The sequence below is a fragment of the Myxine glutinosa genome, chromosome 13 (assembly GCF_964187855.1).
Source record: "Myxine glutinosa chromosome 13, kmMyxGlut1.1, whole genome shotgun sequence".
Classification (NCBI taxonomy): domain Eukaryota; kingdom Metazoa; phylum Chordata; class Myxini; order Myxiniformes; family Myxinidae; genus Myxine; species Myxine glutinosa.
The window spans coordinates 56,685,354-56,701,526 of NC_136273.1; the positions used below are offsets into that span (position 1 = coordinate 56,685,354).

Genomic DNA, 16,173 nt, shown 5'->3' on the forward strand with positions numbered 1-16,173 from the left:
CCCTTTTTGTCTTCTTCTTCTTCTTCTTCACATCCGTCGTCTTTGTCTTTTCCAAATTGAATATCTGTGGCACGATTTGGCCAACGTTCAGAATCGGGTCTAGTCATTGTTAACGGTTCGGGCCGCGGCTGCCATCCGCTCGGCAATCCAGTAACATCTTATCCGCGGTCGCGAACGAAGCTGCTCACCTGTCTTTTCGGAGGCCGCGGTGCAGCTTCAGGGACCACGTCGGTCAGTGACAGACGAGGGGCTTAATCCCCCCTCGAAGGGGAACCATAGGCCGACGTTGGGTTCCGTAACAATATATATATATATATATATATATATATATATATATAGATATATATATATATATATATATAAGTGATCCCTCGTTTATCGCGGGGGTTACGTTCCAGAACCCCCCGCGATAGACGAAAATCCGCGAAGTAGCGACCATATTTTAATTTTATTATTTATATATATTTTAAAGCTTTATGACCCTCCCCACACTCTTATTAACCTTTCCCACACTCTTATTAACCTTTCTCACACTCTTATTAACCTTTCCCATACTCTTATAAACACTTCCTATACTCTTAAACACTTTTTACACTCTTAAACATACGTAATTTTAACAACATATAAAATTATAATGGGTACTCACCATTGAAGATACTGTAGCGACCCATGGGTTCCCCAAGCAAGACCAGCATTAGAATCTCCTTGCTCCATTCGGTGACGTCACCGGCGGGGATCCCCGGCGCCAGAGTGGCTGGTCACGTGACCGCCAAAGCGTGCGCGCGTGCGGGTATAATCAGCTACACCTGTTGATCACGTGACCACCGAAGCACGCCACGCTTGAGAGGCGTGGCTTTCGGTTTCTGGTTGTGCTTTATAATGCAGCCCGATAAACGGGCTTTTCAGTGTTCCCGAGTTGGTTTTGAGAATAAATATCTTCTCGGACGAGTTTGTGTCTTGCCCGTCATTTCGTCCGTATCAAGCAAGAGCCTCGGCTCTTCAATACTACAACTTGCGTGATGAAGATGATGATGAATTAGCTGTGCAGTACTGATGACGATGAAGGTGATGACGATGATGAATGTACTGCACAGCCAGAAAGAGCATTACAGTTACCCATTACGTGGGTAACTAGCGCAAGTGGAAGCTGCCGCATCTGCGTTTTCCATACGCACGACTCTTTGTCTCTTTGTCTACTCTTCTACTGTACACTATGTACAGTATTTTATTTCTTGTAATATGTTTTAATCACTGTATTTTTCTTATTTTTTTACGTTTTTTAATTTTTTAGGCTAGAAAATGCTTATTTTACCACAAAAATATTTAAAATAATAGTATATAAAAATACATTTATACCGCAAAATCCCGCGATATAGTGAAAAATCCGCGATATAATTTTACATATACTAGCGAGAAAAACCCGCGATGTACCGAAGCCGCGAAAAGTGAACCGCGATATAGCGAGGGATGACTATATATATATATATATATATATATATATATATATATATATATAAAGGAGGAGTGTCTGTGTGTGTGTGTCTGTCTGGATGCCCGCTTATAACTCAAGAACTACACATCGGAGAAACGTTCTAGACACAGATTCGGAATCAGCATAAAATTCCGGTGGTTATAGGCTACTTTTTATTTTAATATCAATGGTTTAAAAAACCGGGCCAGCTGCAATTCCATGGTGTAGTTTGTGGCGGCGCTATTGCCCCTTTCCGATCCCATGACGCATTGCGGTTCCGATTCGGGATAAGGTCTATGCGCTATCACCGACACTTTTCCACCTTTTCCATACCTTTTAATCAGATTTACCTTATCGTCCATCGTAACCACATTACGCTTGGAAACACTAGCATTATCCTTCTTCGGACCCATGGCTAACACAGACACAGTAAAGGAATATTGTACGTCGCCTCTGTTTTGAATGGGAATCAGCAGTTGCGCGTATGTACAGTATACTGTACGTACATATTTATATATATTTTAATGTGCTGTTTATTGTATTTTAAATTGTTTTTTAGCTTCTTTTATTGTTAACTTATGTACTATTTTATTTATTTTAAATATATTTTTAAGGAAAACAAATGTTTTCACGTCCGTAGGAGTGACGTAATGTCGCACATAATGACGTTCGCTGCCCGGTCATGAAAGTAACTATGATTCTCTTGACAAAGTGACAGATGAAGATCAGGCAGTAAACCTCCCAACTGAGTTTCTCAACAGTCGTCAGCCTCAAGGACTCCCAACACACAGGTTGATTCTCAAGGTGGGAGCACCAATCATGCTTCTAAGGAATCTTTATCCACCAATGCTGTGTAATAGAACACGATTGACAATCCAGCAAATGATGCCGCATGTCCTAGAGGCAACCATCCTCTCAGGACAATACAGAGGAGAGAAAGTATTCATTCCAAGGATACCACTTATTCCACCTGACCTTCCATTCTCCTTCAAGAGGCTTCAGTTTCCCATCAGGCTATGTTTTGCTATGTCCATCAACAGGGCACAGGGGCAATCAATGAAGGTTGTAGGCCTGAACTTCACAGAACAAGTGTTTGCCCATGGCCAGCTGTACGTGGGCTGCTCGAGGGTTGGAAAACCAAGCAATCTCTATGTCTTGGCACCAAGTAAGAAAACCAGAAATGTTGTATACCCAGAGGTTTTGAGAAATTGATAATTGAAACAACGTCATGTAGGAAATGTACTGTGATATTGCTCTAAAATATACATGTTCTTTTCCTCATATATTTGTATTATTCTTATTCAACCCGGGCGAAGCCGGGTACCTCAGCTAGTATATATATATATATATATATATATATATATATATATAAACGCATATATATATATATATATAAATTTATATATATATATATATAAATATTTGTCGCGATCCCGTCTGTGAAATGGTTCCCAGCACGGAATACGGACGTTAATGTCCGGGCTTCAAGTAGTCCACGGAGTGGACAGAGAGAACTCAATAAACACAATTGTGTTTTAATCGGCCTTCTAGGGGTAAGGCACGATGCTTTATTGGCTCGATCACAAAAACCATAAATGGTAACAGAATGGAATACACTACACAAAGCCTGCAGGAACTGTCGGCCCCAGAAGCTCCAAACAGGACGCAGGCAAGATCACTCGCGGTTCCAATCGACGATCTCCGGGACTCGGAGGGTAACAGAGTGGAATACACCGCACAAGGCCTGCAGGAACGGTCGGCCAGCAGCTCCAACACGACGCAGGCAATATCTGACTCACGGTTCCAATCCACGAGATCCGGGAATCACTCGTTCTCTTCCGGAGTTACTCACTCGTAAAATACAGAACGGTAAACGATCAGCCCAACGCGGCTGTCGTGAAGATTAAGGGAAATCCCTTTATCTATTTCCCACTCGGAGCCTTCGAGAGTCGCGTCCGTTGCATAAGATGGCGACCGCGCTCTCTGGACTCTCCACCAATCACGTGCCGAATCGCCTCCCGATCGCGTGAGGCTCCAAGGAGGCCACGTCACGCGGTGGGCGGGGCACCAAATCTGGGTGAGAACAGGTGGTTTCACCGGTGGTTTCTCACAGTCCTCCCCCCCTAAGTAAAAACCCCGTCGAATAGACGGCGTTTTTAAAACCAGTATTTGTAGTAGGTGCAAATCACATGGCAAGATGATGGCGGTAATCGCTAACAGGCAATTAACGCAATTAACAATTATTAACACTTATTAACAACAATAACGCAACAACGCAACAATACAACGCAACGCAATAGCGCAACAATAACGCAATTATTAACGCACAGGCAATTAACAGGCATTAACAGGTTAACAATGAACCAGTTTGGTTGTTTTTTTTCACACACAAATTTTAACACCATACACCACATTAATATCTACCCTACAAGAGTTACACTTCACACAAAGCACAATAGAGAGGCAAGGGGGCCAAACTCAAGTTGGGGGAAGCGTTGACAGGAAGGAAACGGGCCGAGACCTAGAGCGGCGGGTACTCCTCCGGTGTCGAGAACAACAGTCATATGCGTAATGACCCCTTTCACCGCACTGGTAACATCGATCGTTCGGGTCGAAAGGCCTGCGGACCAAAGGGCGTCTGAAACGAGGCCGCCGCGACATGCCATTCGACATCTCGACGCACACACGCGATCCGCAAATTAACCTTCCATCAAGGGCTCTGACCGAATCTTCAGCATCTCGTGGCTCTTCAAACTCAACAACTGCAAATCCAGGTGGGTTTCGAGCAACCCATACGTTGCGGAGTGGTCCGTAATGTTCGAAGACCCTCCCTAGCTCGGCTTTCGCTGCTCCATTGCCCAGGTTTCCCACATATACCTTAGCATTAGCGTTCCTGCTGAATCGCGACATGGCGGGAGCGGTCCCTGAGGAGCACGGCACCTGAGGGTGGCTTGACGGGAGGCTCGGGTGGACTTCAGCTGACGCAACGTCACCGTCGGGAACTGGAGTCGAGGCGCTAGGCTCCTCGGGCCAGAGTGAAGATATGTCTGACTCCGCCACTCTCTCCGCCTGTTTACTCTGGGATCTAGTGACCCCCCCACAGGTCAGAGTCAATGACTCCTCCCTGGCCATGGCATCATTGCCAATCAGCAAGGAGACCCCGGGTATCGGGTAGTAGGGTACCACCACACAGGTCACTGGACCCTTAAAAATGTCACTCCGGACCTCGAGGAGGGCAAGGGGATACCGGCCAAGAACCCGGTCAATGCCCCGAAGGAGGGTATACTCGCCGGTATAACGCATCTGAGAGGCCGGAACTACCCCCGCCCGGAGAACACACCGTGTCGCCCCAGTATCCCGAAGGTATTGGGCCTCAAACTTCAGCATCGAATCAGGGCCACCCACTAAGGCTGTCCCTGAATAATCCTGGTACAGTGGATGAATGGAATTAGCCTCGGTGGCAGTGACCTCGGTCACCGATGCCACCGTCGTGTGCGAGGGCCCGGCGGATGAGCTCCACTGATCTCCCTCCGACTTAACAGGAGGGTTGCCTCGGTAGGCCGGACTAGCGGGATTAGAGAAGCAGCGGTTTTCACCGTGCCCCACGCGTTTGCAGAAATCGCACCAGGGCCCTGCCCTGGTCTGCGGCTCGCGACCGCCACCAGTGGAGGGCATCGGAGAACCCCTCCCCTCGATCCAGCCGCCGGGCAGACGGGGGGCGGTCTTGATCGCAGACTCCTCCGTCTTACGACGCGACTGCATGACTTGCAGCATTTTGCACGCCAAAACATGTTTATCAATAAGGTTGACGCAGTCTGCCAAGGAAACAGTGTCTTTGTCGACAAGAAACAATGCTAAGTCAGGCGGAAGCTGTTGATCGATACGGTAACGCACCAGGAGTTCCGCAACCGCTTGAGGTAACTCAACCTTGCTCCCCTTGAACCATCTCTGCAGCTGTTCCAACAAGGCCCGCGAATGTTCCTCATAGGTTTGACTGGACTCACGAGTCCAGCTGAAAAAATTTCTCCTATAAATACATGCGGACACCGCATAGGCGTTCAAAATCTCGGCCTTCAATCCCCGGAATTTGTTTGCGTCCTCGGTTGCCATCCTCGCATATACCTCCCTCGCCTTCTCAGATAGATGGCTCACAAGATGGCCGACCCACAAGCTCTCATCAATGCCACCGGCAGCCAACAACTTCTCCGCCATCTCCAGATACGCTTCTGGCTTCGTGTCTCCCGTCCAGTCCGGCAAACGAACATGAACAGTTTCCAGGACTCTTGCAGCAGACCCCTCTGCCCGCGGTCGTTCAGTCAACATTCGCAACTCATGCTCTCTGACGTGTTCAGCTTCTGCTGCTGCCTCTGCTGCTGCCGCACGCTCTCTCTCTCTCTCACGCTCTCTCTCTGCTGCCGCATGCTCTCTCTCTGCTGCCGCAGCACGCTCTGCCTCTGCTGCTGCCGCACGCTCTCTCTCTCTCTCACGCTCTCTCTCTGCTGCCGCACGCTCTGCCTCTGCCCTGTCATTCTCCCTGTTATACATGTCAAGTTGTTGAACCGGAGTCAGCCCGGTCCAGAAGGGCGAACGCATGCATTTAGTCATGATGGAATCGCTTCCTAACATATCGGGTTTAGTGACTGGGTCAAGGCTGATTGCGTCGCTCGCATCGCCACCCACGCGACTGTCAACATGATCAGGTTGAACTCTCACTTCTCTGGTCGACATAGCTTGGCTACGAGTTATCATAAGACAAGGCACAAAACACAACGCTCAAACACAACGCTCTGTTGGGGAAATACGACACGAACTACACAATATCACCACCGCACATCAAATTGCCAATGAGAAAAATACCACGTACAAATACTCACGTTTTTTTTTTTTTTTTTTTTTTTGTCGGTTGTTTGGAGGGATCCGAAGCTATTCACTTATTCGGCAGTGAAGCACCACCCAAGACAGCGTCCCACGGCGAGAAGGCTCCTCCAAGACGGCGCCCGCTGGCGAGAAGGCTCCTCCAAGACGGCGTCCGCTGGTGAGAAGGCTCCTCCAAGACGGCGTCCGCTGGTGAGCAGATGCAAAGAAGATGCAGATGCAGAATTCCCGTCTCAATTCGAATGTCTCTTACTTGAATGATCCTAGGACGAGCAACCCATTTGTCGCGATCCCGTCTGTGAAATGGTTCCCAGCACGGAATACGGACGTTAATGTCCGGGCTTCAAGTAGTCCACGGAGTGGACAGAGAGAACTCAATAAACACAATTGTGTTTTAATCGGCCTTCTAGGGGTAAGGCACGATGCTTTATTGGCTCGATCACAAAAACCATAAATGGTAACAGAATGGAATACACTACACAAAGCCTGCAGGAACTGTCGGCCCCAGAAGCTCCAAACAGGACGCAGGCAAGATCACTCGCGGTTCCAATCGACGATCTCCGGGACTCGGAGGGTAACAGAGTGGAATACACCGCACAAGGCCTGCAGGAACGGTCGGCCAGCAGCTCCAAACAGGACGCAGGCAAGATCACTCGCGGTTCCAATCGACGATCTCCGGGACTCGGAGGGTAACAGAGTGGAATACACCGCACAAGGCCTGCAGGAACGGTCGGCCAGCAGCTCCAACACGACGCAGGCAATATCTGACTCACGGTTCCAATCCACGAGATCCGGGAATCACTCGTTCTCTTCCGGAGTTACTCACTCGTAAAATACAGAACGGTAAACGATCAGCCCAACGCGGCTGTCGTGAAGATTAAGGGAAATCCCTTTATCTATTTCCCACTCGGAGCCTTCGAGAGTCGCGTCCGTTGCATAAGATGGCGACCGCGCTCTCTGGACTCTCCACCAATCACGTGCCGAATCGCCTCCCGATCGCGTGAGGCTCCAAGGAGGCCACGTCACGCGGTGGGCGGGGCACCAAATCTGGGTGAGAACAGGTGGTTTCACCGGTGGTTTCTCACAATATATATATAAACGCAAGTGGTGGACAAGATGGATAGATAAGCAAAGTTTTGGGAGGATTGGGGATCGTTTAGCGGGTGTAGAAACCATCATGGCTTTGGATGGGGGAACCTGAGCTGTCTTGAAGACCTGAAGGGAAGAATGAGATTTAAGAAATTATGGAGGGCGGTTCCACAGACGGGAAAAAAGAGACATAAGTAAAGTGTCATTTTCCAGACCTGGTTTGTGCACGATTTTTGTCCAGCAGTGAAAAGTGATTAAGGAAAAAAACTTTGAAAAGAAAGCGCTGTTACTGTTGGACAACACACCAGGTCACCCAGTCGACCTTGACCCCTTATCAACTGACATCAAATTTTAAGTTCTAATTACCTGTGGGTCACATGGTTTTCCAACCGGCTCTGGTCTCACGCCATCCATATGTACTGCTGTTATTGGTTCACGAGTTATCAAACAGAGTGGCCACTAAATTCGTCATATTCGTCATGGGTGTGTGTCTGTCTGTCTGTCTGTCTGTCTGTCTGTCTGTCCGCAGCATACAGTCATGTGAAAAAGTAAGTACACCCCATGTAAAGTTTTGACTTTTTCAACACATTTCAACATACAGCTATTTGATCCTCATTTCATCAATATTGATAGATAAAGGTGATATAATATAACAAGTATCATGAAACATTTACATTTTGTAGTCCATTGTATAAATTTAAATACACATAAATACAAATTTCGCATGTGGAAAAAGAAAGTACACCCCTACATTTTTCACTACTTCAAATACCTAAAATTAGAATCAGGTGCACCAGCTCAGGTGCAAATGATTAGAACATTGTTAGAGAGGATCTTGGAGGAACCTGTCTTATTTAAACCTCAGACATTTAGTTTGGTTTGCTCTTTGTTGTTGAAGTGTGCGGCGTCACCATGCCTAGATCAAAAGAGTTCTCTGAGGCCTTCAGAAAGAAGGATATAGATGCCTACGAGTCTGGGAAAGGATTTAAAAAGATCTCCAAACAATTTGAAATCAATCATTCGACTGTCCGGAAGATCATATACAAGTGGAGAATATTCCAAATAATGGCCAACTTGTTCAGGCCAGACCGCCCCAGCAAATTCAGCCCGAGAGCAGGCCGCAAGATGCTGAAAGAAGTCTCCATGAACCCCAGAATGTCATCACGGGACCGACAGGTAGCTTTGCCACTGTTGATGTCAAAGTGCACGAGTCTACCATTAGAAAGAGGCTGCACAAATTTGATCTACATGGGAGGTGTGCCAGGAGGAAACCTTTGTTGTCCAGAAAGAACATCAGGGCAAGAGCAAGACTAAAGTTTGCCAAAGAACACCTCAGCAAAGACCAGCACTTCGGGAACAATGTGCTCTGGACAGATGAGTCAAAGGTAGAGCTATTTGGCCACAGTACCAGAAGACATGTTTGGCAAAAACCAAAGACAGCATTTGACCACAAGAACCTGATACCAACTGTAAAGCATGATGGTGGAAATATTATGGTTTGGGGCAGCTTTGCTGCATCAGGGCCTGGGCAGCTCACCATCATAGAATCCACTACGAATTATTAATTGTACCAGAGGGTGCTTGAGGATAATGTGAGGCCATCTGTCGGAAAGTTGAAGCTCAACCGAAGGTGGACCTTGCAACATGACAATGACCCTAAACAAACCAGTAAATCCACCAAGGAATGGCTGAAAAGAAAGAAATGGAGGGTTCTGGAATGGCCAAGTCAAAGCCCGGATCTAAATCCCATCAAGATGTTGTGGGGGGGACTTGACATGAGCTGTGCATGCAAGAAACCCCTCAAACATCGCACAGCTGAAAGAATTCTGCATGGAGGAGTGGGCAAGAATTTCTCCCAGTCGATGTCAGAGACTGGTAGACAGTTATAACTTATAAGAAACGCCAACTTGAGGTTGTTTCTGCCAAAGGGGGCAATACCACCTATTATAGCCAAGGGTGTACTTACTTTTTCCACAGGCGAAATTTGCATTTATGTTTATTTTAATTATACAATGGACTACAAAATGTAAATGTTTCATGATATTTGTTATATTATATCACCTTTATCTTTCAATATTGTTGAAATGAAGATCAAATAGCTGTGTGTTGAAATATGTTGAAAAAGTCAAAACTTTACATGGGGTGTACTTACTTTTTCACGTGACTGTAACTACCCGATGATATCATCCGATCTTGATGAAACTTGGGTGGGAGGTTGATATCATGATCTAGTTGTGTCCTGACTAGAGTGGGCGTATTGCGCCCATTGTGGGTGGAGCGACGCTCAAAAAAGATGTCTTTTTAGTGGGTAATCGAGTTCAAGCTGCATCATCTCCGAGGGAGTTGGTGGATTCTGACAGGGGTTTCGGTATTTGGTTAGGCCAATGTCATGTGTCTAGCCCCACGGAGCTCGATTTTTCATTTTCGCCCCAAGGTCAAGGTCACAAGGTACACGGAATTTAGAAAAGTCGATTTTTGATGGTTTTATTACATTATTTGCTTCCTGATAGGGTGAAATGTCGTACATCATCTTATATTATCACATACATCCTGAAATACAAGTTTTCCAACAAATTTCAGAATCTTCGACCTTTGACCTTTGAAGGTCACAAAGGTCAAATTTTCAAAGTTGTCGGAATCGAACCGAATTTTCGGTATTGTGTATCTAACTAACCTCATAACATAACTGATTATACATTATTTTCTATCTCATTTCAAGGTCAGTAACCTTCGTTTTGACATTTCCAGGCCAGCACCACACACAATAATTTACAGCTGGCTCTTAAAGGCCTGCACACGCAGCGCATTGGGGCCCTTTGTAAATAGGCATGTACACCGCATGTCGGGGACCGACACCTGCCACGTGGGCCCCCGACCCCCCAGTCTGGGCCTGTTTCGGTTGTAGTCCGTCCTTTATCATTGAATACCACTCGCTCGTGAACCATCGTAGTCTCCTGACTTGTCTTTTTTTATCTTAATTAGATGCAGACGAGCGAAAACTGCCAGTGCACATCAGACAAAGACTGGAGCCAATTAGTTGGGGGTAGAAAACTTCCCACGCTAACACTACATGCAAACTGTGCTAGACCAATGGAAGAAAGGTCAAGCACAGACAGATCCAGAAGACCAATTCAACAACGACAGGGTTTGTTTACAAGGATGGGGACGAGGGGCAACATATAGTAAATTCCAATGCAACAAAAGCAATTCAATGTACAAGCAATCAAAAAGGACAAGCAATCAACAATGTACAAGGGATCAAAATGGACAAAGCACAGGGACAAAAAAAGCAGAGTTATCCCAACTTACCTTGTTTATACTCCTTACTTGTATTAACATTACAAGGTCTCCCATCAGACTCATCATGCGGAAAAAGAAGATAGAGTGGAGCGAGGCTTTGGTGAGTTCTTAGCTCACCGAGCGAGGGCTAATGAGCCCACACTTTCCATTGGCGAATATGAGGGGTAAAGAGGAGGAATACTTCGTTAAGGGTGCATGCTGAGGAGATGTGGGTATGGTGAAGAAAGAAAATGGATATAGGTGCGTATTTGTGTGGTCACTCTGAAAAGAACAGTTGGCGGCCTTGCCAGGTTGAGTTCGTTGTGCATCCAAAGTATACGATCAAAGAGAGGAAGAACAAAGAAATAAGGAAGAGAGCAAAAGGACAGAGACAGAAGATGCAGGAAAGAATGAATAATGAAGAACAAATGGTGTGCCGAGAAATGAATTAGACGAAGCGTGGAGGGGAGTGAAAGGAAGAAAAGTGAGCAAGCAAACAAAGTGAAAGGAATGACAAATAAGGCCACAAGGAGAAAAGGACGAAAGAAGAGGACAAGAGGAGAGAGGGATGAGAGGAGACTCACATTCATGAGGATAATAAACGATCCTCCAACAGAGTCCGAAAAACCCTCTCAAGCTTCCAATCTATGACCCTCCCAATCTTTGTATCCCCCTTCTCTTCAGAGGCTCTCCACATAGCCTTTTATAGAGTTTCAAAACCCCCTTCGCTCGAGCCTCACCCCCCTCCCCTCCACCTCTCGTGTGTGTGGGGAACCACCATCGGCTTGGGTCTTGGCACAATATCCTTTTTCAGGCGTTCACGGAACTTGTCCAACGCGGTTTTAGGCGCCTTTGAAGACAATAGGTTTGTGACAGCCTCGGGTTTTGGCGCAACGTCCTTTTGCAGGTGTTCACAAAATGGTTTCAGGGGCTGCGAGGAAAATGTGCTTGTGTGTGAGGAAAATATGCGGCAGATGGTTTGTAGAAAAGAATGTGGAATGAGAAAAAGACATGGGGATTTCTACCTACACAATTGCAATGCAGATCAATTTCAATCAACATGGACTTAAGACAGTTAAACTAAACAATACAACTCTAAAACTAGAACGCCACTCAGTAGAGCGCATACTCCCGCCGTGGGTTTAGTTGGAATAATACGTTTTGTTTAACATCCCCTCTCCCCAAAACAATAAATGAAAAAGAAAGTAGGCCCTAACTGTCAGAGAATTTATTTTGATATATCTCGGAATTAGAGGAGAAAATCATCATTTAAGAATAAGAATAAAAGCTTTAATGCAGTAAAACAGAAAAAATCTTTCCCAAAAAAAATTTCCAAAATAAATTCCTGGATCCGGAATAATATCCTGAGCTTCACCAAAAACTAATTAATTCTTCCTTATCCCAAGGGCAATCATCCCACCAACTTTCATCCAAATCCGTTCAGAACTTTTCCAGATATCTTGTTCACAAACACACGAACATATGAACACACACACACGGACGGACACGATCAAATGCATTACTCCCTGGCGGGAGTAATAAACCTGAAAATCGCAGAGCCAGAACCAGAATTATTTATTTGGTCTGGGAAGCCCATGCGAGGTTTCTTCTTCTTCACTTCAGCCTCTCACAACCCCAGGTGAATATGCGATCTTTTTTTTAAAAGTTGGAATTTTGCCAAATCTGTTTTATTCGTTTGTTAATATACCTCAGCCATTGACAAATCTGGAACTAAGTCTTTATAAGTTCATCAACTACTGACACCGCGAATGACATTCGCTGAGTTAAATGTTGATATCTCTTCTGAGGTTTAAAAAAATAAAAAAACAGTTTTAAAGCATTATACGTATCAAACGATACATTTTATGAAACGGGGAAACCTAATACACACTTTGGTGGTTTTAAAATGACAGAATATGTCTTTCTAAGCAAAAAAAAATGAACATTGAAGACGACGCTGCTAAAAAAAATTCCACTTTTTGAAATACCAACTTTTGTCCTGGAAGTCCTTGGTGTCCTTGTGCTTTATACTTCTCCCTCCCCCCCCCCCCCCCCCTTCCCACGCCTCCTCCCCCCGGGCCCTCTCCCTTCCACACATCTCCCTGCTCTCGGATGTTGTGTGTGTGTGCTTCCCCTTTTCTCCCCATCTTGTCTTCCGCTCCCTCTTTTTGTGTATTTTGTTTGTCTGGTCGATTTGTTTGTGAAGTTAATGTTAGCTCTTTCACGATCTTCGATTCAGTATACAAAAAAAAAAAAAAAAAAAAAAAAAAAGCCCTATCTTCCAATGGTAAAAAAATCCTTCAAAAAATTCCTGGATCCGGAATAATATCCTGAGCTTCACCAAAAACTAATCAATTCTTCCTTATCCCAAGGGCAATCATCCCACCAACTTTCATCCAAATCCGTTCAGAACTTTTCCAGATATCTTGTTCACAAACACACGAACACACACACACACGGACACGAGTGAATGCATTACTCCCTGGCGGGAGTAATAACTGCTTATCTCTTTGGGACTCTGAAAAATCACAACAATCTACCTATATAAAATAGTGTGTATCTGTGTATTTGTCTGTCCCCCTTAATAAGGACAATTCAAGCAGGCTTTAAAGGCCAATCTTTTAACACGAATGTGTGTTCACTGCGGTCTATTTTTGAGGAGAAAAAAACTCGAAAAACATTTTCCATAAAGGAGTAATTATGTCTTTTCTATTGGAATTGTAGACGGTGGCTTGTAAACCGAGCTTCAAGGGCGGTGTACAGAAGCGTTTTTTAAAATAACAATAAATACAAGGTGCAGGGAGGTGAAATTCACTGCACGTGATGTGCAATGCGCGCAGAGTAAAATGAGTGTTCATTTTCATCTGTAGAATGTCTAATAAATTAAGAAGCCCACCTGACACTAGGCCGAGGCTTCAGACATTAGCACACTTGTGACCCTTCATATTTTATGGGATTTTATACTAGTAAGGCACCAAGCAGGCTTTAAAAAATGTTTTGTAATCTTTACCAACTCACCTCACTTTCTAAAATATTGTCAAGTCCATGGCCGATGAACACCAGCCTTGGACGGGTAGCCGGACGGTCTTTAATTTCCGAGGTGAACACACAGAAATTTCTGACACCACACAGAAAGGAAGAATTTTGAACGAATTTTCTTCATTTGTATGCAGCACAGAGCATCACTGGCTGAGGGTGTGGCGTTGATGACCAATGACCCTCTGCTGGTTATGGAAGGAATTTGGAATTTGTTCAGGGTGCTGGTGATAGCTCGTCTACTCTTCGCGAAGGACACTGTGGGATCTTTAACATCCACCAACGAATGCTGCCAGAAGGGACACCCGTTTAAACATCCATCCGAGGGACACATTGACGAAACACCCTGCCCGTGAAACACCGGGATGACAGTTTATAGCTGGGTCAGGATTCAAACCCAGGCCAGACAGCTTAGAGGCGAATGTGCGCACCTCTAAGCCATCCTTTGGACAAATAATCCATCAGGATTAGTTCCTGATAAGACATGTTTGGGTCAGCCAGTTGGTGTTCCAATTTGTACTCATGATGTGGGTGAAATTCAGGTTCAAATCCTGTATACTAAATATGTTTGTCCATTGTTTGGTAATGCCCTTGTATTTCATCAAAAAGTACATTGATGTCTTTGGCCTGGATGTGATTTTATGTATAAGCTATTCCATGAGGCATAGATGAATGTAAAATTTGTGAGTTTTTTTTTTCTTTTTTAAAGAACCACATAAAAGAATGAGTAATGTTTTGGTCTTCTGAAGGTTTTACCACTTGGCGAAATAGCAAGCTTTTAAAATGTACAATCCGTAAAATGAGGATTAGCCATCAGCACTTCCCAACACAGCAGCAGCAACAAGACCAGAGATTCATTTTCATTGATAAGCAACTGATGTTCACATATTCAGCCTTTTTGTAACTGTAATGTTTAAAATGCAAAATTGTCATTCAAAAAAATTGGAAAATAATTCTTGTAACTCATGCAGGTATAGTTGTCCCGAATAAGCAGCTGTTTGACCCACCTGTTCCTAGCGGTGTGTGCAGGAATAGGGGGAAGCACACCAAGCCTCAAGCTACTGGCACTTGGAGAACCATTTTCTACCATATCTGACTTGCTTGACCTCAATGATGGCCGCAGGTCGGAATCCCGTCTGCACATGGTCGCAGGGTCTCTGAGCCTCTCATTGCCCGCACTGGCGGGACGCTGGAGCGGAGGGAGCATCGTTCGTCGTCTGAGATTCACTCGGCCATCGGAGTCAGACCCAATTACTCCTCGGTCGAGATCAGCATCTCGCTTCAGTGCTTGATTCATGAAACCGTCACTACTTGTAGAACTTGAACAGCTGAGCCGATGGATTATCCTCGCTGTGTTCTCGGCCTGAACTAGATTAAAAGCCGAGATTGCCCCCTCTGAACCTGACAGCTCGGCCGCTTTGAGCTGCGGCAGTTTCTGTTCGAGACACTCGGGTTCCAACTTGTCACTTGAATCGGCACATCGCCTGACCTCTAGCTCTGGATATAACCCAGGGTCCAAGGAAGAGGCTTGTCCAAGTAGGATGGGTACCCTCGAGTTTGTGCAAATTCTGGATTCCAACAGTCGTCGCCTGCGACGCCTTGCCGATCCATGCCGACGGCCGGTTCCCTCCGAGGATGAGCAGCCCACTTGGATAAGCTCAGAAATTCCAGGCTTCCCACTGGCTGGCGGATGGGGTTCCATGACTCCCAGTTTGAAACTCTGCTCTCGGGTTCCGAATCGCAAGGTCTGCAGTGGCAGCGACTTCTCGCTATTGACGTCATCGGAGGAACTCATGGTCCCGGGAAGACCATCGTCCTCACTGGAGGCAGAAATGCCCAGGTCACCGCAACTTCGGTCCCTTATTCGCGTGGTCTTCATATCATTCTGAGGTTCGCCTGATTCCTGATAATCAGGAACGAAAGACCGGTTCGGTCGGTACCTTCGGTCAATCTAAAATGTACAATTAATCTGCAATTAAAGCAACCTTCGCTTATGGACTATGGAGTAATAAATATGGACTATGGAGTATTAAAACTTCGCCTATGGAGTATTAAATACACGTGTATTTAATACTACTTATTGATCAAGTTGAGGGATAATTACAACATCCTTGTATCATGTCTCAACAACTGCAGGTCTTGCCAATACGCACGTAACACGTGATTGTCTTTCGGTCCTCTTTCCGCAAATATTGACATAAACAACATTCCTTTATCGCTAAACAATCCCTTTAATGGATTTCCCTTTACTATTTGTTTCACATTATTGACTATTTTACACGTTTTAAGCAAAAACGAGAACTCGATAACGGCGACGCCTTCGTCCAGGCCTTTGCTCGCCAAGCGACATGGCGTTGCCGCGCAACGGAACTTCGGCGGATATGACGCAAATTGACAGCACTTTTTAACAGCGTACGTTTAAA

At 45.5% G+C, this 16,173-nt stretch overlaps 1 protein-coding gene across 1 annotated transcript in view; it reads right to left on the reverse strand.

Moving 5' to 3' along the window:
* The window catches only part of INPP5E (inositol polyphosphate-5-phosphatase E), a 104,706-nt gene extending 88,881 nt beyond the window's left edge, over positions 1 to 15,825 (reverse strand). The window contains exon 1 of the mRNA XM_068134456.2: positions 14,758 to 15,825. Within this exon, the coding sequence (XP_067990557.2) occupies positions 14,758 to 15,629 (872 nt within the window). The 5' untranslated portion in view covers positions 15,630 to 15,825. The remainder of the gene's footprint in view (positions 1 to 14,757) is intronic.
* Positions 15,826 to 16,173: the final 348 nt, after the last annotated feature.